Consider the following 23,839-nt stretch of genomic DNA (forward strand, 5'->3'; position numbering starts at 1 on the left):
AACCCGGCAATGGAAAGCTTAGCATTGGAATGAGTACCCCTAAACTTAGATTCCAAAAACCTATCTGAAAAGGTCACACTAGCAACAGTTAACGCATATGCATAAAGTGATAAAATGAAAGAGAGAGAATAGAGGACTGTGACTAAATAGGCATAAAGATCATGCATATTCTGGTGAAAGGTGTGGAGCTGTGGAGGGAGGAAGATGTGCATAATAGGATCGTTTCTTTCTATCAGAAACTTTACACAGAGCCTTTAGCTTGGAGACCCAAACTCGATGGTCTCCCTTTTGAGGCCATTTCTTAGTTGGATATAAATGGGCTTGAGATTCCTTTTACTGAAAAAGTAGTTCTAAAGGCCTTATCAAGTTGTAATAGGGACAAAGCTCCGGGGCTTGACAGGTTTACTATGCATTTTCTGATGGAAAGTTGGGTGGTTGTGATAAATGAAGTGATGGGCACCTTTCAGGAGTTTCATTCTACTGGCGTCTTTGAGAAGTCGCTAAATGCCTCATTCATTGCCTTCATCCCTAAGAAGGGAGACGCTTCTGAAATTAAGGAATTTCGACCAATTAGCTTAGTGGGTTGTATTTAAAAACTCATAGCTAAGGTGTTTGTTCTTAGGTTGAGGGAAGTTATGGATGAGATTATCTCAGATTCCTAGAATGCTTTTGTTGGAGGACGGCAAATTCTTGATTCAATTCTTATTGCAGGCGAATGTGTGGATACTAGATTACGAAATGGTGTTCATGAAGTTTTATGCAAACTTAATATTGAGAAAGCATATGATCATGTGAACTAGAATTTCCTACTATACTTATTCCAAAGAATGGGGTTTGGAAGTAGATGGAGGAAATGGATTGAGACATATCTTTCGTCTACCCAGTTTTCAATTCTTATGAATGAATCTCCAGCTATTTTTTTTTTTTTTTTGTGCACTAGGGGTACAAGACAAGGTGATCCTTTATCATCTTTCCTCTTTCTAATTATTATGGAAGGCTTAAGTAGACTTATGCGCAGGGCAGAGGATCTTGGTCTCATCAAGGGATTCATGGTGGCAAGAGATATAAACCATCAGGTGGAGATCTCTCATTTAATTTTTGCAGATAACACCTTGGTTTTCTGTGATGCACATGTGTCTCAACTCAGATATTTGAAGTGCATCCTGGTTTGTTTTCAGGTGCTTTTCGGGCTAAAGGTAAACGTGGCTAAAAGTGTGCTTGTTTCAGTTGGAAATTTCGGATATCTCTTCTTTAGATGTAGTACTTGGGTGTAGGGTGAGTTCCTTTCCTATTCCTTATTTAGGTTTGCCCCTAGGGGTCTCTTCCAGGATAGTGGGGAGCTGGGATTCTGTGATTGATAGGTATGTAAAGAGGTTGGCAGAATGGAAGAAGTAATACTTGTTTAAGGGGGGTAAAGTAACTCTTATCTAGAGCACTTTATCGAGCCTCCCCACATATTTTCTATCTATGTTCCAAATTCCATGCTCCGTTGCTAATAGAATTGAAAAAATTCAAAAGGATATTCTTTGTGGCGGAAGAGGAGAAAAGTTCAAGTATCACCTTGTCAGATAGAAGCAAGTCTGCAAGCCTATGAAGTTGGGTGGTTTTAGTATTAGATGATTGATTCCTTTTAATCAAGCTCTCCTGGAAAAATGATTGTGGAGATATGGGAAGGAAAGACATTGTCTTTGGCGAAGGTTAGTCTCATGTCGGTATGGGGAAAATGTTGGCAGTTGGACTACCCATCCAGTTTCTCTTGTGGGAGGAGTAGAGGCGTGGAAATCTATTCGAAAGGGATGTGATGTCTTTTCCCCACATGTCAGATTCAAAGTTTGTGATAGTAGTTGCGTCAGTTTTTTAAAAGATCTTTGGCGTGGGGATCAGCCATTATTTCGTACATTTCCCATATTATACAGTATTGCAGTTGATAAACATACCTATGTAGCTAATTGTTATCGGCTTGATAGTAGTGAGATTACGTGGGGTATGCATTTTCGGCATTCATTTTAGAATTGGGAGTTAGACGAGGTAAGTGTTTTTTTGAATCAATTGTATCGGCAGAAAAGAATTGGCAGGGGTTATGACAATTTGATATGGATTCCCTCTCCTCACGCTCACTTTGAAGTAAGATCTTTGCTCTTATGTCTGTCTAATTTTGTCAGCCTTGACTTCCCATGGAAGACCATCTGGCACTCTATGGCTCCAACTAGGATGACATTCTTTGTATGGACCGCTATTTAGGGCAAGATATTGACGATTGATAATTTGAGGAAGAGGGGAAATTATTTTGTTAATTGGGGTTATCTTTGTAAGCAAGATGGGGAGTCAGTTGATCATCTCCTAATGCATTACCCCATGGCGCACTACTATTGGAATCTTATTCTTAGGTTGTTTGGCATGCATTGGGTGTGATGCCATATTCTTATAAGGACTCGATTCATACTTGGAGAAGATGTCATGTGAGTAGGGGTGTACGCGATTATTGGAGAACCATCTCACATTGCGTCTGGTGGTGCATTTGGAAGAAGAGAAATAGTTGAATGTTCGAAGGGAAGAAGTCGTTTATGGTGATATTGAAACTTTTTATTATTCGTTCTCTTTTTAATTATGTGAAGAGGAAGTTCATATTACTCTTGATGATTTAATTACTTTTTTGGATTCTTTGGGGTCTTAGCTCTCGGTTCTACTAATGTCTTAGGAATGCATTTCCCTCGAACGCCTTTTTTAATTCATTATTACTTATAAAAAAAAAGGATATCATGCATATAACAATATCAAAAATAACCAAAAGTATCCCAGACAAATATCCAAAAATCAATATCACATGTATTAATAAGTACATCCCCAAAATAATAACAGAGTATGTTAAATAATGTCGAAGGAGCACATAAGAACAGAGTAAATGAGAGAGAGATAGAGAATGCAAAATCATGGAGTCCCGCCCGGTGGTGGCTGAATCATCTTTGTAAGTTGCTGAAGCATATCTGTAACTTCCTCACGAAATCTAGTTAGTGTAAGCTGCACCTCCATACGGAACTGAGTAATGTCCCTCCTCATATCTGTCACACCCCTCTCTAGGTCATCAGCCCTCCGTCCCATCCAAGCGCTGAATGTAGTAAAGTCTGACTGGAGCTGAGTTAACTCGCTCATAAAGCTGGATTCAGAACTGGCGTACTGGGAGAGCGAGTCTGACTGAGACAGTGGATCCTGAGGAGGATGTGAAGATGAGCCCGGCTGAAACTGAGAAGTGATGGGTTGCTCTTGATGCTGCTGTGTGGAGAAGGATGTGTGTTGCCGACTCCTGGAAAGAATAACAATATAAATATCAATGCACAGTTCCAAAAAATGGAAAGAGAATAAAAAATAACACAAAGCATGCTTGAATCAGATAGAAACAGAGAATATACAAAGATGAGCATGCTTGTGCAAGAATTTAACAAGAAAGCTTCAAGAATAGCATTCAAGCCATTTTCTGAAAATTTAGAACTAACACATGCTTCAATTTGCAAGAAAGGATCATGGCACATTAACAATTTTGAGCATTCAAGAGGGTGCAATAGTAGTAAAGAGAAAATCACAAAAGTCAATTTGAAAATATTTGTCAGAATGTAGCCAATATGAAAAGCCTAGGATGTGATGTGCACAAGGCATGCAACGTGAGTTCACAAACCTAAAATTTAAGAGATTTTGCAAATTTCAATCATGTAGACCCTAGGATGATATCTATCATTTCCTAAGCAAGAACGTCTACAATGTTCATCATGAAGTCCAATGGAGTAAAAAGATGAGATGGAGGAAACAAGTTCATGGTAAAGTCTATTTAGAACTCCAGAAAGCATATACATCATGAAATAGAGAAATAAGTGCAGGACATGGTTAACTACACTTCAATCCTAAGCAAGTGATGATACATAAGTTTCTAAATGAATCTTAGACATGAAATGCAACATTTGAAGCATTTGGATAATTGATACACAATTTAATATGCCAACTCCATTCACAACAACAATCCCATTCTCCTTTTGGCAACAAAACTACGACATTTTGATCATTCAAGGCTCGCGACCCCTTTTAAGCATTATAGAGAACAAAAATGATTGCTTATGGCTCGCGACCTCTGTACACTTCAAAGATATCAAAAATGTTGTCACTTATGGCATGTGACCCCCTTCTTTGCAAAATTGAAGTATACAAATGGTACAGAATGAGAAGAGTGAGAATCTTACCCCTTTGCATAAAAAAACAATGGCCGGTTAAGGCAAAGATGTCAATTTTTAACTCAAGCCCTTACAAGCTTTCACAAATGAAATATAAAGATATATGACAAGTAAGATGGCATTTTAAGTTCAAATTTCCTGAACTTAACAACAAAGGATAATTTGGTTCAAGTTTAAACACATTTAAGTCCAAAATAACATTCCCCCCAAACTTATTTCAAAATGGCTTTTTACAAGTTCAAATCAACCTACAAGTGTTCACCAAGTCCAAGCAATGCCAATGATATCCTAGAAATGTACTTTCGAAATTTTAGCTCTCAAGATCCCCTAAAACAATTTGAAGTTCCATAAATCATGATATTGCAACAAAAGAGTATTCAAGAAAGTAGCATGCTTTCCAAACCAAACCAACTGTGGGCTCTATTGGCAGAAGGGACGAACGCAAGTTGATTAAGGAGGAACATTGACTGCGTATGATGGCGAGTGAGGTAAAACGAAGAGATAGGGGAAGGGTGGGAAAGGAAACTCAACCAATCGAGTTGCAGAGGGCAGCCAAAATGCAAGAAAGGGGAAGAAATGGGCATCACATGCAGAGGGTGCGTAGAAAGGGAGTTACAAAAAGTTGTATATGTGGCGAAGGATCCCGATCCCATCAATTATAATGGGTGGATGACAGCTAGGGGATTACGTGTCAGTGCAAAAGAGGATAAGGAGTTGAGGTAGCACATTTAAAATTTAGGTGGGATAGGCTGTAATGGGGCATCAAAAGTCTCAAATGTTATGGGCCAAGTCTTGTAGGACAATCCAATTAGTATCATGTGTGAAGAAAGATTGAACCAGTAGTTCATGACTCATTTAATAGGTTTGGGCCTTTATAACTGGGCCCATATGTTGAAACAGAGAGTGGTTTTCGAGACTTAAACTAAGCGCACATGAAACAACAGCAGCAGGTAATGAAGAATGACCCCAAAAGAAGTATCAATAAGAGGGGAGGCTTCAACTGTAAGGAGCAATGGGCCGGGACTAATATAACTCTTCCAAAGTAAAAGAAATATGGGGAGTTCCAGCGGGTTGGGCCTGACAGTAGAAGAAAACCTCAGCCCAATCCTGTTGAGAAGGTGAAGGATCAATACAAGCCAAGACTTATATGACATGGTTCCCTTAAGTGGAAACTCCAAGGGGCTGAGAAACAAAAAATGGGTTGTAAACTCAAACCCACGAACTTCTCTTCTTCTACACCCTCTGCTCTTGGTCTGTTTGAGAAGTTTGGTACAGGAAACATGGTGGGAGGCTTTGGTCGGCTAGATCCTCAGAGGGTGTGTGGCACCGAATTATGGCAAAGTTGCATGTGGTTCAGAAGAGGAGGGAGTTGAGCCAGTCAGGTTAATGCAGCGAAGAGTGGGTAAGGAACCATGTACTGCAGAGGTGGAGGAAGAAGGCTCCGACAGGGGATTGGCTTTCTTTGATATTGAAAAGTGTAGGCAGTTGAGGGTATTCTCAAGTGGCAGAAATGATAGTGGGACGTGGGGTTCAACTGCTGCTTTAAAAGAGTTCCGCAGATGCTACTCCACAAACAGAACTAAGACTATATAGTGGTTGGTACAAGATGTGGATAGAGGAGTAGGAGCAGATGGAGGAAGGATAATTTAGTGAATACAACGGTTTCAGCAGCTCACCAGTATAGGGCAAGATATGAATGCTGAGCTGTGAAGGATAAAAATGCCGGCCAATTACAATGACAAATTATGTGATCAACTTATCAATCTAAAACAAGGTAGAATGTCAGTTGCAGATTATATGCAAAATTTTGATCGCTAAAGAATAGAAGAATATGGCAAAACCATTTGAGCACAACAAGTGCTTTCAAGAAATATCCGTTGATTTGTGCACAATGGGCAAACTTTCTTAGCATTATATTAATGTATGGTCAAACATGTCATTTCATATCAAAGGCAGAGAATATTTTCAGCTTTCTTTTTCTTTTTCTTTTTTTATAAGTAATATATGACATAGAAGGCATTCAAATGTGGAAAGCAGCCCAAGGAATAATAAAAGAGCCAAATAGGGCCCCTAATCTCTCAATATGTCCAAAAACTCAACTCTCACCTCTAAGGATTTACAATTTCTCCCAACAACCCAGAAAAAAAGTGAGCTAAGAATAAACAATTTAAACACCCCAATAGGAGTGTCCTCACCCTCAGAAGGGTCTCCTATTGCGTAAATTTCTAAAATTTAAGGGAACAAACCCCACATCAATCCTACATAAGATCCTGCTAGCAACCTTTTTTAAAACTACAAAAATTATCCTAAAAGTGCAGAATGAATTGTCGTAAACCAGAGAGAGAGAAAGAGAGACTCCCTAGAAACATGTAAATCTTAGGTCTCTAGAATCATCCATATGTAAAACAACATAGGATTCCTTTCAAAATCTTTTAAATTTTTATCAATCTTTAATTTTCAAAAAGAATTTGGCTTCTGAAAATTAACATTCTTTTCTCAACGACCTTTTTTAATTGAAAACAAGGATACTTCAAGAGACCATTATTTTGCAATATGAGCAACCAACTAAAGAAAAAAAATGGTATGGGGGACCTTATCCTGTTCTATCACAAGAAGACCCTCCTTGTCAAAGAATCTTATCAAGATTTTCTAAATAAATTATTCCACAAGTTTTTCCTCTACTCTAGTTCTAAATACCGTGTCTGCTCTTAAAGTGCTAATTTTTCAATACTTGCTATTTTTTGTTTATAATATAATAATTATTATTTGTATACTATTTTATCCTCTCTTTTTTCCAAATCATGTCCAATATTAAATCAAATTAAAAGAATGATGAAATGAATTCATTATAGTAAAATAATATAAAATATTTATACAATTAAATAATTATTTGTTTAGAATCTTATTTCTTACCACTAAGATAGATTTTCTATTTTCCATCTCAATTATTGATATATAGTTTAAACAAGAAACATATAGTCGCGTATTTGAATTAAGACTTCGGGGTGGAGACTCTTTCTAAGCCAAGTAATATGCTCAAATGAAATAAATTTCTTAGAAAACCAGCTATCTCTGGAAGTTTGATGGAGAAGGTTTGGTAAATAATAAATAGATTATTATTATAATAAAAAAACCTTAGCTGTATTATGTCACCGCTATTGGAAACACAAGCAACAAAAGCATCAACATTATCACTATTAGAAGATCAATCATTGTCAAAGTTTGATTAGTTCAATAATGTATTTGTCTATGCTTTCAATTTAGCTCCTTCCTTTTTTACAAGAAATACTTTCACAGACCCACTTTGACCCCTTATGAGGACTTGAACCATCGACGTTTAACTTTGGAAGGTGAGGAAATACCACTAGGTTGTAGATTATAGCCATTAGTAATGTTCTTTCTTTCTTTCTTTCTTTCTTTTTTCAAGAAAACAGTTTCAATATCTCTAGATTCTTCTTTAATAGATTCCAATGCAAAGCTTCAATTTTTTTGAGTTCATAATATTCCAGTAAATTAACTTCCTTTTTTAGTTCCATTGGATAAGAGGGAGAACAAAAGACAGCTCTAGCATTTGCTTCCATTCCCTCCAATCTTATGTCTATATGCAGACAAATCTACTCTCCAGATGAATTTTATTAGTATTTGAGTAAATATTAGCTTGTTTCCTTCTAGAGTCGCATTGCATCAACTGCCAAAAGCTCTAAGAAATTGGCAAGAGGCACTAAATTAGCATCTAGATGCGATAGAAAATAGGTACTGATAGACGAGCACGGGGAAAAGACTGGGAATGCATGCTCACTAATACTATAAAATGATGAAATAGGTGAAGATATAGTTAGTGGTATTACTATAGAATCCACATCAAACTAAGAGTATGTGAGAAAAGACTAAGAAAATAAAAAATATAGGCTAGATACTACAAAGGAGAGGGTTATTTTGCACAATTGATGATCCAATGAGAGGGGTCATTTGCATGATTCTGATACAAGGTTTTTTGGCTGTAAAAATAGTTCAGAGAAGTTTGTTGCAAACAGGTTGATAGTTCGGGTTTTTCTTTTTTAAAATTTACCCAATATCTTGTTAGAAATTAACAGTAGATCAAATACAGCTAAATTGACTCTTTTCTAATTAAAGAGAGTAAATATCCCAAAAGTTTCAATATCTGAATCAAAGAACAATAAAAAAAGAAGAATGAAGAATGAAGACTCTAAATATATATTTATAGATAACAAATGAAATAGGATTGTGGTAGACATCTAGTAATTACTAATTACTACAAAGTTAATCTGAGATGTTCCACACTAATATCAATAATCAATCATTCAGATACTTTGGTAGACAACTAGGGAATAAAGTAGATTCGTGAGGAACAAAGTCAGTTGACCAGCGAATCGAGTCCTGAAAACTCAAGTGGAGAATTTGGTGGATTGATCTATGTCAAAGAGTAACCAGGGGTTCTAGAGTTTGGAAACTTGAATCTAAATGTAAACTTCTTTCATATAGTACATTTCGTTGGTTGGGTTATATAGTTGATCCAAACAACAAAGCATATTCACACTCCCTCAAGGTCTAGATCACAAACATTTAGAGACACTACATGGGCACCTAGGGTTTAGATCCTTACAACTATCAAACATAATAAAACAGATAAGTAATTTTTTTTTTTTTTTTTGATAAGTTAATAAAATAGATAAGTAATTATAGTTCTGAAAAGAAAATGAGTATTGGAAACATTTACAGCAATATGATCAGCTTCCCAAAAAGAAACTTTTCAACAGAGCAGGGCGAGGAAATGTAAAAGTTCTTTTTTTAAAAAAAGAAAAAAAAAAAAAAAAAAAAAAAAAAAAGGTGTGCGAATCACTTACCGCACCACTGCATTCCTGATAGCATATAGTCTAGGAAGTAAATGAGTTTTGGTGGAGAAAACTTGAGCTTTCACTCGGATTTTCCGGTTCTGCCTATCAACTTGTTTAGAAACGAACCAGAGATTGGTGCTCCTCTCCCTCTCCCTCGTCATTGCCATTGCCAATGTATCTTCCATCACGCCAAATGACATAGAACTCATTACCACGGAAATGAACAAGAGGCGGCCTATCATATGTCCTGTCAAGTATAAAACGCTCTAAACCTACGATAGTGGTGCTGGCCGACACTCTGAGATCCATATCATACACAACTAACTCGGCCCGGGGCTCTCTCACTTTGCAAATCCAGTACAGAGTATTCTCCAAAACTGCCGCTCCAGTTTCATTCCTCTTGAAATCAAAAGCAGAGTCCAGTGACTGCCAAGAACCACCTTTTGTATCACAGGCAAGGAGGCATTTGGTGCGGATCGAAGCACAGATAATCCTTTTTGACAAGATCCTTTTTGTACTTAAGAGACGGAATTGGATGTGGAGGTGGAGTGATAATTTCCCACATATTGTTGATTGGGTCGAAAACCTCTATCTCTGGACCTTTACCGTTGAGACGGCCAAAGACATAGATCTTGTCATCAGCGGTGACTGCATGAGGGTACCACCTCGCAGCGTTCATCGGATCAACAAACCTAAACTGCCTCGATGACATATCGGCGGCACGGACTTCTTCAGAGTAATAGCCATAGATGTTATTACAACCTCCAATACTGTAAATGGTTGAGCCAAGAGCGACACAGCAGCTCCACATTGGAGTCTCCACCTTCTCCCACGGTTTGATTACCGCCGTAAACGGAGGAGGATAACCTTCTCCTCCAGATCTCTTCCTTTTCCTTTCCCTGCTCTCATTTAATTTAATTTCGTACCAGTCCATCTTTCCTCCATAAAAGTTGTGTTTACACGCACGAATATAGACAGTTTTCTCAACCACGCCAACGGAGATGGATTTGAGTCTTCAAACGTCATCCATTCAGGAACCATAGATGGATTTGGATTTCGGAATTGATTTGTGTCTCGGACCGTCATCGATTCATGAACCAGAGGGAACATCATCGATTCACCAACAAAAGATGGATTTGGGTCTGCTGTTGCCATCTCGATCTTCAGCCAAGCCGCCTCAAGTTTGTGTATTTATCTTAAAAAAACAAAAAACCAAGAATAAGAGGTATCTAAATCAGAGTTACATTTTAAATTAAACATAAATAAATATTTGGTAAGAATAGAAAATTTTAGAGAAGCTAAAGAAGTGAAATTGGACTATAAATACGATAGTAAGTTAGAATAGTTTGTAATTGGAGAGCAACTGTACCATAAATAAAAATCCTAACAATGACAACAACCAATCCTCATATGTAAAATTTATAGACCAGTTTATAGAAATATTTAAGAATTTAATTCTGGATAATGTGGTTATGGTTTGCTCCTCACCCATTAGACCCACCATTAGGAGGATTGATGTGTATGAAACACACCGATCTCTTCCTTTTGCTTTCCCTGGTCTCATTGCTTAACTTAATTTCGTACCAGTCCATCTTTCCTTACACGAACAAATATAGACAGTTTTCTCAACCACCGACGCCAACGGAGATGTATTTGAGTCTTCGAACGTCATCCATTCAGGAACCATAGATGGATTTGGATTTCGGAATTGATTTGGGTCTCGGACCGTCATCGATTCACGAACCAGAGATGGATTTGGGTCTGCTGTTGCCATCTCGATCGTCAACCAAGCCGCCTCAAGTTTGTGTATTTATCTTAAAAATAAAAAATAAAAACCAAGAATAAGAGGTATCTAAATCAGAGTTACATTTTAAATCAAACATAAATAATCTACAATTGTAAATATTTGGTAACATTTGAAAATTTTAGAGAAGCTAAAGAACTGAAATTGGGTTACACATACGTGTTGAACATGAAGGCCAAAGATAGCAAGTTAGAACAGTTTCTAATTGGAGAGCAACTGTACCATAAATAAAAAAGCCTAACAATGACAACCACCAATCCTCATATGTAAAAGTTATAGACCAGTTTATAGAAATATTTAAGAATTTAATTCTGGATAATGTGGTCATGGTTTGCTCCTCACCCATTAGACCCACCATTAGGAGGATTGATGGGTATGAAACACACAAATCATTGTAAATACAAAATAAAAATACTAATTTGACAAGAATAATGTGTAGGAATTAGATATATGGTTTGTATAGGAAAAAAATAAAATAAAATTTATACAACTTATACAAGCTAAATGGAAGTGTAGTTCAAGATATATGGAATATGGCCAACAACTAGCTTTTAATGAGTCAAAAATGATTAATACAAGCCCATAATAATCCGCGGTAATGTAACCTGTATAATAAGTGAAAATCCAATTAATTTTAAAAAGGGTTCTGTGGAAATCAGAACACAACTTGTGTCATATAATTGATCAAAGTTCTAAAAATATCGTTTTATAAATCTAAAAAAGTGAACCTAATTTAGATCGTAACAGAAATCATAAATACAAACCTACAATGAATATCGTGATTTACCAATGCTTAAACCCAAAAAGAAAGTTTCAATTCATGCCTAATCACACGCAATAATAAAAATTACACAAACACATATACCTACAGCATAAAATATCGAAGAGAAACAACAATATCACAACATATCTGTATAGAAAATTCAATTCAAACTGAAAAAGGAAAACATGGAAGATCCGGAACATAATTTGATTCACGGGTTAAGTGCAAAAAAAACCCCTCATATATAGATTTTGTGCAAAACAAGTCCCTGCTTTTTGAAAAAGTGCATGCAAGTCCACAAAATTCAAAAAAGGTACATAACCGGTCCCTCTGACAACTTTTTACAAAAAGTAAAACTGAAAACCCCATTTTTACTCTTTTGTTTCCCATTTTGCCCCTCACCATATGTGCATAAAAGTCCCTCAGCATTTGTGCATATAAGGCCCCCATACTATGTTGAATAGTGCTCACATCCTGCGCAGGGAGGATGAACTTCATCCTCCCTGATGACGTGGCCACCTCTGAGAATGACACCTGTCCAAAACTAAAAAACTGCATTAAGATGGGCAAGACCCATTTTTGCGGGTTAAACCCGTTTCCCTCAAATCTCACACGTATGTGCTCTCTCTCTTTCTCTGTCTATATTTCCTGTTCATGAGAACGGTGGAGAGAAACGGCGATGCAAGAGTCTGGCAGAGATGAGGACGGTGAAGGACGGTTCTTGGAGGATCTTGGATCTGTGAGCGAGTTGGTAGTGTGGAGGAGAGCTCGGAGGCGGCGCCGTCAAAGAAGAGGTTTTCTTGGAAGAGGAAGAGGGTTCTAGAGTGGTGTGAACAGTCGCAGCGGAGCTGAGGACGAGAATAGCAGAGGGCGGCGGGTGCGTGATACTGAGGGTAACGCGTGAATGTGACGTGCCCCTGTTGGTGGTGCGAGTAGATCTGATGCCCTATCGTTGTAACTCCGATGGCAATGACGAGGTTGGTTCGTAGCGAGGTTCAGGTTTAATCACGGTGGCGAGGTGGTTCACGGTGACGGTAGGTTCATGGCGACGATTAGTGGCGCATGACGGTGGTGACCACGGCCATGACGATTTTTGGAGATAGTGGTGTACCTGTATTTGGTGATTTAAGAGTTGCACATTTGGTCTGAAATATCTGGTTAATTCTCGATTAATTTTGTTGTTAAAGGTTTTTGATCAGTGAAGCTGGCAAATTTAGAGTGAAAATACTTGTCAGAATTGCTCTTTTCGTCCAAAGGAAGATTTGGTTATGTACAAGCAGGCTTGTGGATGAAAAAGAGGTAAAAAAAATTGATTCCAAAAATAAAAAAAAACGCCAGTGTAGATCCTCTCCACCATATCCTCCTCCGCATCTTCAATTTTTTCCTCTGCCTTCCCTTTTATTTGGATGGCATTTTTTTTTTTATCTTAATCCCCAATCCCTTCACTATTTTTGCTCATATTCATTTATCTGGCACAAAGCATTCAACCACATTCCCCAATTTACAATGCCCATTAATCATTGATTTAGACAAAAAAAAAAAAACAAAAAAAAATAAATAAAAAAAACAGCGAACCCAAACTGGAACAACGGGCAATGAAAACTGAAAGATACGGGTTTTGATTTTTTGAACAATCTGAAATGATATGCCGATATGGGTTTTGAACTTTTGATTGTTGCAGCAGATAGATAAACTAAAATATATGGGTTTTGAACTTCTGATTCTTGTAGTTTGCAGTTGCAGAGAGAGGGGGGGGGGGGTGGGGAGTTCAGAGTTGAGAACGAGAACATCCATGGAGGCTGAGGCTGAAATGATTTGCCCTAAAACCCATAGATTTGCCCTAATGATATATGGTGTGCGTGCGTGCACACACACACACACACATATATATATAAAGGACAAATTTATTTATATTTTAAAATATGAAAGGGCATGTTTGGTTTTAGATTTAATTATATTTAGGTTTAGGTTATCCCAATTTTATACAATTTGAGATTTATATTATCCTTCTGCCAAACAAACCCCATTTTATACAAATTTGGACAAAAGGGTCATTTTACATGGCTTGTATTATAATCATTAATTTATTCAACTGAAGTGAGGGTATTATCATCATTTTACACCACCAGGGACCCAATCGCACCAAATTGATAGTATAGGGTTTTTTTTTTACCACACAGGGACTGATATGCACTATATCGATAGTAGTTTGGGGTTTTTTGCACTTAACCCTTTGATTCACAGATCTTTAAAAAATTATTGAATAAAACTCAGTAATCGAAAAACTAAAAATCAAAAAGTACAAAGAAAGTGTGGAGCAAAAATGTATCATATACTATAGTATAATTTATTTAAATATTATTTGTAAATATAATATTTATTATAATAATCTATATATATTTATATAGTTTAATATCAAGAAAATAAAACTATAAAATAAAAGAACCTGTTAAAGTCGAGGCTAGAATTTAATTCTATAGCCTTAAGACAGATACGCCCCGCTAACGGACTCTTCGGCGTCTATCTCCCAGGATACAACGACTTTTCTTCCTTTGGTAGTAGCACTTCAAACCAATGGAATAGGCGAACCGGCTTGGTGTAGTACTCTCAGTTGAACTCAGACTCGGAAACCAGGATTGAACCCTAACTCGGAGACCAAGGTTCGAACCCAATCCAAACCAGTTTAGGTTGAACCTAAACCAGTGGCTGAACCGAACAAAGATGAATTAGAAGAAGAGAAGAAGATTTCTGAATTGATGTGAATTAAAATGAACCCAATGATGGGTATTTATAGGCTTGTTGGTGCCTATTCTGAATTGGTGCACCCATAGTCCGAATAGGTGCAACCATTGTTGACCAATCAAAATTAAAAATCTGTTGGTGGTTTTTAATTTGTAAAGGGTGCAACCCTTGGTTCAAAAATAAAACTGATTTATGGTTTAAATAAACCCAAGCCGTTTTAATTCTGATCCAGCCCAGCCCTTTAATTTCGTCCAATCCAGCAAGCAAACAATCCAACTCGGCGGCCATTAATTCAGCCCATTTTGATAAGTCCAGCAACAAAATAAAATTCAACCACACAGGCCCATCCCAACTTTGTGTAAAAAGTTAAACCCATTTCACAATCAAGCCCCGCCCCGCCCTAGCCCGGACCGGGCGGGCGACGCGCGCGTGTGTGGTAGTTGGTTCGGATCTAGGCTAGCCTAGGTCCTCCCCCTCTTAAAAACTTGGGTGCCCTTGGGCCCAAAGCTAAATCCCATACTAGACATATATATACTCAAGGTTGCTTTGCTACTTTTTCGATGTGGGACAAGCATTTCTCACTTTATTCACACCCATTTAGGCTTTATAAATCACTTACTTTGGAGCCAATTTCTCATTCACCCGGAAACGGATTTGAGAAAATAACTATACCACGTTCATCTCCTCGCAGAGAGGAACACGCTCGTCAATAGATTCGCAAAAAATTCTTAGCGGAATCTTTTAAAAATCCTTCCAAAGTTTGCGTTTTCTAATGCCGTTTCCAACAGAAAGAACTATAGATATCAAGTCCATGAATCTATACATATATATATATATATATATATATATATATATAATCAGAGAGAGGATCTGACGTGCAAAGAGAGAGCTTACGAAACCCTAGCCGCGAGAGAATAGAGCGAAGGAAAATGAATAAAGAAAAAAAAGCAGCAAGAGAATAGAAGCGAATAGAGCTTACGAAACCCTAGCCGAGAGAGAAAGCGAGAAGCGACGAGAGAGATTGGGGGTAGAGAGAGAGAGAGGGGTTGAGAGACAAAGTGAGGAGCGATTGGAAAATGAAAAATAAAAAATGAATAATAAAAAGGATAAATTTCACCAAACCTCAATACTATCACTTTTTGTATCAAATACTCTCAATCTACTCTAGAAATCCCAACGCTATGAAAATTGATCAAATTGCACCATGTTTATGATAAAAGGATGAAACTACCCTTCTGATATACCAAATCAATTAAAAAATCCAAAATAAATATTTTGCCAATTACTAAAATACCCTTGGTGACATTTAAGTCACCAAACACAAAATGCTGTCGTTTTATGTGTATATATTATATGTATAAAAGGCATCATATATGTGTTTCAAGTTGACTTTTCCTTCCAATTCTTTATATAAGAGAATGGTAAGAATATGAAAATTTACCAAATCAAAAACATTATCAGAAACTCAAAATGCGTATGACTCTTACACAACTCCTATATTCTATATCTCAAATCTAAGCCACGAGATGAACTCTCTCTCATCAAATTCTATCCAAATGTTTCCTCTTCCTCCTAACACTCCTCCTCTTCCTCCTAACACTCCTCCCTTCGTCTTTTGCCCTATATTTCCTCTTCAATTCCTTCAATGCCACCGTCGAGCTCAACCTCAACCTCATCGACGACGCTCGGCTCGAGTCCTCCACCATCAGACTCACTAACGACTCCAACCAGTTCTCAATCGGCCGAGTCTTCCACCGATCTCGAATCCCAATGAAACCCACTTCCAATTCCACCACCATCTCTTCCTTCTCTACCTCCTTCGTCTTCTCCATCTTTCAGGAGGTTAGTTATAGTCCCGACTTCGTCCTCTCCAACTCAACCTCACCCCCTTGCGCCATCTCCGGCCAATACTTTGACCTTTTCTCCAACTCCACCTCACCCCCCCCCCCCCCCCCCGCGCCATATCCGGCCAATACTTCGGCCTTTTCTCCAACGCCACCGTCGCCCCCTCCTCGTTGTCAAATTCGACACCGACCGGAACCCAGAATTTAACAACCCAAATGACAATCACATTGGAATCGACCTAAAAAACATCGAATTGAAAGTCACAGTTAGAGAACTCCACCAATAGTAGTGATCTCATCCCTGTAGATATTCGAAATGGGTAGAACATACATGCCTGGATTGAATTCGATAGATCACACCTTCCAATCCCTCTAATCGCAAGTTTTTGTCAACCCCTTCCCATCCCTCTGATCGCCCCTTCAGATTCATTATTATACATATACATATAATATATACCAACCAAATAAAGAATTTCGTGAGATGGGTTTAATCAAAACGACTGTTCAGTGCCAATATATATATACATGGTGTGGCCTTTGTTGTGAGGACAACCAAAGCACAATTGTGTGTAGTGTGGCCAAGTTTGAATTTATAGAATGCCACTAATACCTCTAACTACTAATATAGCTAGGGTGAGTAGGGATCGTCCCAAGGTAAAAGAAGCAGTATTTATATGGAAACAGCGTATAAAACGGATACAGATGAAGGGAATCATTACGCTTTGTTTGGTGTTTGGAATAAACTAGAATTCCAACTAAATGAATTACCTTTTTATGTTGGAAAATGATATTTATGCCGATTGATTTGGCCAATTTCATAGGCAGAATCCTAGGTGGCATCTAACTGGCACTCCTCTCCCCTCTTTCTCTCTGTAACCTCTCAGGCCAGACAACGGTTCCAACACCATCTTTTGGGTCTTCTTCCCACTCTCTTTCTCTCTCCAGCTTCATCGCCTTACGTACTGTAGGTGCAAGCAACGGTGGCTGTCTTTTGGTAATGTTGGTGCGAACAAAGGTGGCCGGAAGACCGGGTGTCAAAGATGGTGTTAGGAAACTAATACCAATTAGGCCGTCTTCTTTCTTAATTAGTATTTAATTATTTTAGTATTTAATTATTTTAGGTACTATGCTATTTCATTATTTATTTTCTTAATTCATCTATATAAGAATGCTACTGTAATAGAATTAGGGTATTGAATTTAATAAAAAGTAAGAACTTTAGTGGCTAATCCCCAATGCAAAGGATTATTGGTGGCTGATCTCCAATCAACGGATCACTTTAGGGTCTAGGTCTCTATCGAAATGGTATTAGAGCATTCGATCTGAGATTGCCCAAAACAAATATATATATATATATTTTTTCTCTTTCCTCTTATTAGTATTATCAATATGACGGTGAAGGAACTTGAAGAACAGGTTGCTGCCCTTACTGCTAGGATGGATGCGATAGTGCGTGATAATCAAGCTAGTTTTCAGCAACTTCAAGCAGCTGTGTTGGCCTTAACAGATAGACAAGCAGGCCAAACAAATCATGTTCGTCCCCAACGTAATGATCACATACCAGTACAGGGTGATACCCTTACTCGACCGCTTCAACGTGACGAGCATGTTCTTCAAAATGATGTCAACCCTAATCCAAATATACAACGTGGCGATGATGTTGATCAGTGTGCTGGTCCAATTATTCAAGGTCGGACTCTCCGAATCAATTTTCCAAAATTTGATGGTGTTGATCCTGAAGGGTGGTTGTTTCAAGCCGAACAATATCAGCTACTCAATGGTATTTTAGATGAACAAATGGTTCCATTGGCTGCAGTGCATCTTCAAGGAGATGCTATTTCTTGGTATCGTTGGATTAAACAATCCCTTGGTATTTTGAATTGGCAACAATTTTCTCGAGAAATATGTACACGCTTTGGGTCTAGACAACATATTGACCCTTGTGCTTCGCTAGCCAAACTCTCTCAAACAGGCACTATTCGTGAATTTATTACTGAGTTTGAGCGACTTACTAATATGGTTCCGGGTTTGCTTGAGTCACATCAAGTTAGTTTTTTTGATGCTTCATCATAAGTTACAAGGAATCCATCATCGTAATCAGGAGACATAATTGGATGTGAAGGTGCAGTGATACTTTCCCACATATTGTTGATCGGGTCGAAAACCTCCATCTCTGGACCTTTTCTGTCGCCGTGGAGACCGCCAAAGACATAGATCTTGTCATCAGCGGTGACTGCGTGAGGGCTCGACCTCGTAGCGGTCATCGGAGCAACATACCTAAGCTGTCTCAATGACATATCGGCGGCACGGACTTCCTCAGAGTAATAGCCATCGATTTCATCACAACCACCAATACTATAAATGGTTGAGCCAAGAGCGACACAGCAGCTCCACAATGGAGTCTCCACCTTCTTCCAGATCGGTTCGATCGCCACTGTAAACGGAGGAGGAGGAGAATCTTCTCTTACTCTCTTCCTTTTCCTTTCCATTTTCCTTTCTCTTCTATCATTGCTTGATGATAATTGAACTTCGTACCAGTCCATCTCTCCTCCATAATAGTCGGTTTTAGACAAACGAATATAGACAGTTTTCTCAACCACCGACGACGAAGATTAATTTGAGTCTCGGAACCTCATCACATCAAGAACCAAATATGGATTTTTGGGTTTCACAATTGGAACAATTAATGAGAGCCTTGAGGGTCATATATACCCTCATATATCTATATCTATATCTATATCTATATCTATATCTGCATTATAACAAATTTCTTTCTTATATCTACACTATAACAAATTTCTTTAACATTTTTCAAATTTAAGTCAATATGCATATCTATTATCTATATCTTCTATATACACTAGTGTAACAAATTTCTTAACATTTTTAGATTTTTAAAAAATATAAAATAATTTTTATTAAATATTTTATATTAAATAATTTTCATTAAATAACATCTAATAATTATTATAAATGTTAACTCGAATTCAGCTTGGAATTCTAAAATGTACCAAATTAATCACACTAAATCTATATACTATTCTAAAAGGGTAAAAAAATTCTTTACATTTTTAGATTTTTAAAAAATATAAAATAATTTTCATTAAATACTTTAAATTAAATTTGTTTTACTAACAATTATTATAAATGTTAACTCGAATTCAATTTGGAATTCTAAAAAGTACCAAATTAATCAAATTAAATCTATATATCTATAAACTATTCTAAAAGTGTAACAAATTTCATAACATTTTTATATTTTTAATTTTTATATTATTCTAAAAGTTTAACAAATTTCTTAATGATTTTAGATTTTAAAAAAATAAAAAATAATTTTCATTAAATACTTTATGTTTTACTAACAATTATTATAAATGTTAACTCGAATTCAATTTGGAATTCTAAAAAGTACCAAATTAATCAAATTAAATCTATATATCTATATACTATCCTAAAAGTGTAAGAAATTCCTTAACATTTTTATATTTTTTAAAATATAAAATAATTTTCATTAAATACTTTACATTAAATTTGTTTTACTAATAATCTATATATCTATTCTAAAAGTGTAACAAATTTCTTTAACATTTTTAGATTTTAAAAAAAAAAAAATAATTTTCATTAAATAATTTACATTAAAAATTTCCAAACTGAATACGAGTTAACATTTATAATAATTTACCAAATAATAAAATAAATTACCAATTAAAATTAAATAGGTAATTGTTTAATTGAAATTGAAATTCAATTTAATAAAATAATTACCAAATAATAAATAAATTTCAAATTAAAATTAGGTAAATGTTTAATTGAAAGATTTATTTAATGATTTGAAAGATCTTGATAAAATAAATGACTATTAATAAATTACAAAATAATAGAATAAATTACCAATTAAAATTAAATAGGTAATTTTTTAATTGAAATTGAAATTCAATTTAAAAAAATAATTTACCAAATAATAAAATAAATTATCAATTAAAATTAAATTGGTAATTGTTTAATTGACATTCAATTATGATGTTTCAAATCATTATTAAAACAAGTTATGTTTTAAAATAAAATAGGTAATTATTTAATAAAACAAATTACCAAATAATAAAATAAGTTATCAATTAAATTAAATAGGTAATTGTTTAATTGAAATTCAATCGAGATGTTTCAAATAATAAAATAGGTAATTGTTTAACAAAATAATTTACCAATTAAAATTAACTAGGTAATTGTTTAATAGAAATTCAATCAAGATGTTTCAAATCATTAAATAAATTACCAATTAAAATTAAATAGGTAATTGTTTATTTTAAATTCAATCAAGATAATAATTACCAGAAAATAAAATAAGTTACCAACTTTACTTTTTATATTTTATTATATTTCTAACTCTTTCCTAAATATAAATATAGATCTAAATCTTTCCAAATATTAAAATAAATTACCAATAAAAATTTGGTAATTGTTTAATTGAAAGATTTATTTAATGATTTGAAACATCTTGAGAACATTTTACCAATCAAGATGTTTCAAATCATTTAGCTACTACTTCTGGAGTTAGAAATAAGAGACATAATTGAATTATGTATATTGATGTAAATTATAAGATATACAAGAGGGGTTTATATAAGGAGGGTTATGAGTAATGAACAAGTAATCTTATACATATAAGGTAACTGTAATCCTATATGTATAAGGTAACTATATATTGTATACAAGGTAGAAGATATTATATAATATAGTAAGAATATATATTAATATATTTTAACAGCCCCCTCAAACTCAAGGTGGATTGAATAAAACCAGCTTGAGTTTGGAAATGAGATCTTGAAAGCGGCATGGCGGAAGCAATTTGGTGAAGATGGGTTTTCACCCATGATGAAGATGGAGACACATCAACAACTGACGTGGCACTACTACTGGCACCGATGTTGATGTGTCTTGGAGGCTAATTGGGCAACTGATGACGCGGCGATATTGACGTGGCCGGATGTCGTGGCCTGACACGTGGCGCGACATGGATCTGATGCACCTGGGCGCATGGCAGTCGGATCAGACGCGATGTGGTGCGTATGATGACCACTAATGGCACGTGGTGGTGCGATGACGAAACTGATCCGACACAATGAAGTGCGGGATTTCCGCGAGTGCGCGTGAAAACGCATGGAAAAGTCGGATTACCACTTAGGCGCATGGTGGCGCGGTGACGGAGTTAATCCGACACGTTGAACATCTCTGAACGAGGCATCTCGTTAAACAACGAGGCTTCCTTATACGGGGCATCCCTTGGCAGGGCTTCTCTAAACGAGGCATCTCGTTAGATTTCCCGGAAGAAGACTTAGACAACGAGGCTTTCCTGAAGGGGGCATATGAAGATCTTGGAGTGCGAAAGCGTATTGGTTGACGGCCGCCACCGAGGATAGGGCTAATGGTGCCATCCCCGGCGGGAACTATGATAAACTGGTAGATTATTTACCAGAGATCGAAAGACTCTGATACCATGTTAGAAATAAGAGATAGAATTGAACTCTGTATATTGACGTAAATTATAAGAGATACAAGAGGGGTTTATATAGGGGGAGTTATGAGTAATGAACAAGTAATCTTATACATATAAGGTAATTGTAATCCTATATGTATAAGGTAACTGTATATTGTATACAAGGTAGAAGATATTATATAATATAGTAAGAATATATATTAATATATTCTAACAGGTAGTAGCTAGAACTATACTTTTTGAGGTGCTGCAAGCTCAAGATTCTAGTTTAACAACCAATTTGGGTTAAGGTTGCTACAATAATTGTGCTGTTGTTGCTGTTTTTCCGAGTCTAGAGATTGTTTTTGCTTTGGTTTCATTTATCCTTTGTAGCGTTCTATTTTAGTTTTTTTTGTTTGTAATTTCTGAGGGTATGCCTTCTGTACGTGCATCTGTAAATATTTCACTTTTATTTTTTTATTTTTTTATTTTTATTTTTATACAACACCAATTATGAAAGAAAAAAAAAAAAAAAAAAAGAAGATAAAATAATAAAATAATTTACCGAGTAGTAAAATAAGTTACCAATTACAATAAATCTGATAAGTTACCAATTAAAATAAAATAAAAAATTTAGGTATTAACATGAAATAAGTAATTATTTAATGAAAAATTTACCAAATAATAAAATAATTTATCAATTAAAATTAAATAGGTAATTGTATAATTGAAATTCAATCAACATGTTTCAAATCATTAAATAAATTACCAATTAAAATTAAATAGGTAATTGTTTAATTGAAATTCAATCAAAATTTTTAAATCATTTAATGACAAAATAATAAAATAATTTGCCAAATGATAAAATAAGTTAGCAATTAAAATAATTCCTATTATTCTCGGAATTCTTTAAAGTTAAAAAAAATTTACTTTTTCTATTTTATTCTACTTCTAACACTTTCCTAAATATAAATACAGATCTAAATCTTCCACTATAACATTAGAATTTTATAATAAAATTTTATATTATATTTTATTATTATTTTAAGGTGAGATACATTAGTTACAGGTACATTATTATTTGAATTCAATTAATCATGTTGATTTTTTTTTAATTATGTTTTATTATTTGAATTGCATTAATCATGTTTTTTTTTTTATGTGTTTGTTTAATTATGTCATGTCACCATTTAATTTTTAAAAAATATCTTAATTTATTTCGATTGATCTGTTTCGCAACATGGTTTAAAATTCTTTATTTTATTACAGGTAGATTATGTTTTCTTTCAACTTTGTAGTAATTTCTTTGAATTGCATTGATTTATTCTTTTGGACGACTCCATTTATTTTTTTAAAAATATCTTAATTTATTTTGATTGATCTATTTCGCAGTATGACTCAAAATTATTTTTTTTATTATAGGGAAATTATTCTTTGAATTGCATTAATCATGTTGATTTATATTATATTTTTATTTTTTGTGTTTGTTTAATTATATTTTATTCTTTGAATTGCATTCATTTTCATTTTTTATCTTTCTATGTTTGTTTAATTATGTCATGTCAACATTTATTAACTAAAAAAATAAGTTTTGTAATATTATATACTTTATTTTCTAATTATATACATATTATTCAAATAATTTCAACCCCTTAAACTTGAGATTTTACTCTTAAATTTTAATCTTGACAACACATTTCGCTTCATAAATATTTAAAAATTTAATTACTCAAAAAAGTTAGTAATCAATTATTTAAAAAAGTGAATTTATTTTAATAATTTTTTTAATTAAGATCATAAAATAACTTTTCATCACGTGTATCGCACATATGTTTTAATAGTATATATATATATATATATATATATATATATATATAGGGATAATATCACTTACCTCCCTTGAGGTTAGGCCTAATTACAGTTAGTACCCTTAACGTTTCAAAAATTGCACCATCATTCCTCAAGGTTTGCTCTGTTGTAACACTTTGCCCCTTCCGGTGATGGTAAACGCCAATCAATTATAATTTTTGATGATGTCAACCATTTTAAAGCATGAAATACCATATTTGTCCTTACTATAATTATAAAGATATTTCCAGACCTACTTTTGAATTAAAATTACTCATATACCCATCTCTCT

General features: G+C 35.2%; 3 protein-coding genes across 6 annotated transcripts; all 3 read right to left on the bottom strand.

Moving 5' to 3' along the window:
* Nucleotides 1-2,758: 2,758 nt before the first annotated feature.
* LOC132267026 (uncharacterized) lies at nucleotides 2,759-10,339 on the bottom strand. 4 transcript variants are annotated; one of them, XR_009468824.1, is made up of 2 exons: nucleotides 4,630-7,068; nucleotides 2,759-3,301 (listed from the first exon to the last, which is right to left on the bottom strand). XR_009468824.1 is itself a non-coding variant. In XM_059768058.1 (2 exons), exons 1-2 carry the CDS (start codon nucleotides 4,868-4,870, stop codon nucleotides 2,929-2,931), a joined length of 495 nt encoding a protein of 164 aa, XP_059624041.1. In that variant the 5' UTR covers nucleotides 4,871-5,142; the 3' UTR covers nucleotides 2,772-2,928. The 4 variants fall into 4 exon arrangements, 2 of the variants coding, with proteins under 2 accessions (XP_059624041.1, XP_059624040.1); XR_009468823.1 differs by having other exon boundaries at nucleotides 4,470-7,068; XM_059768058.1 differs by having other exon boundaries at nucleotides 2,772-3,301; nucleotides 4,749-5,142.
* Nucleotides 9,522-10,007, bottom strand: LOC132316570 (F-box/kelch-repeat protein At4g39550-like). Its single transcript, XM_059815046.1, has one exon. The coding sequence runs from the start codon at nucleotides 10,005-10,007 to the stop codon at nucleotides 9,522-9,524; it is 486 nt and encodes a 161-aa protein (XP_059671029.1).
* Nucleotides 10,340-18,268: 7,929 nt separating the features above from the next.
* LOC132316571 (F-box/kelch-repeat protein At4g39550-like) lies at nucleotides 18,269-18,769 on the bottom strand. The gene has a single exon (XM_059815047.1). It carries the CDS (start codon nucleotides 18,767-18,769, stop codon nucleotides 18,269-18,271), a length of 501 nt encoding a protein of 166 aa, XP_059671030.1.
* Nucleotides 18,770-23,839: the final 5,070 nt, after the last annotated feature.

The sequence above is a fragment of the Cornus florida genome, unplaced genomic scaffold (assembly GCF_030987335.1).
Source record: "Cornus florida cultivar Cherokee Brave unplaced genomic scaffold, ASM3098733v1 CherokeeBrave_3.0.0_Hap2_Chr07, whole genome shotgun sequence".
Lineage (NCBI taxonomy): Eukaryota > Viridiplantae > Streptophyta > Magnoliopsida > Cornales > Cornaceae > Cornus > Cornus florida.

Coding starts and splice junctions, on each gene's coding strand:
- LOC132267026 (XM_059768057.1), bottom strand. CDS start 9,315: ATGATAGGCCGCCTCTTGTTCATTTCCGTGGTAATGAGTTCTATGTCA. Junction 3,302..9,082: donor ATCAGGAATGCAGTGGTGCG/GTAAGTGATTCG, acceptor TATTCTTTCCAG/GAGTCGGCAACACACATCCT.
- LOC132316570 (XM_059815046.1), bottom strand. CDS start 10,007: ATGGACTGGTACGAAATTAAATTAAATGAGAGCAGGGAAAGGAAAAGG.
- LOC132316571 (XM_059815047.1), bottom strand. CDS start 18,769: ATGGACTGGTACGAAGTTCAATTATCATCAAGCAATGATAGAAGAGAA.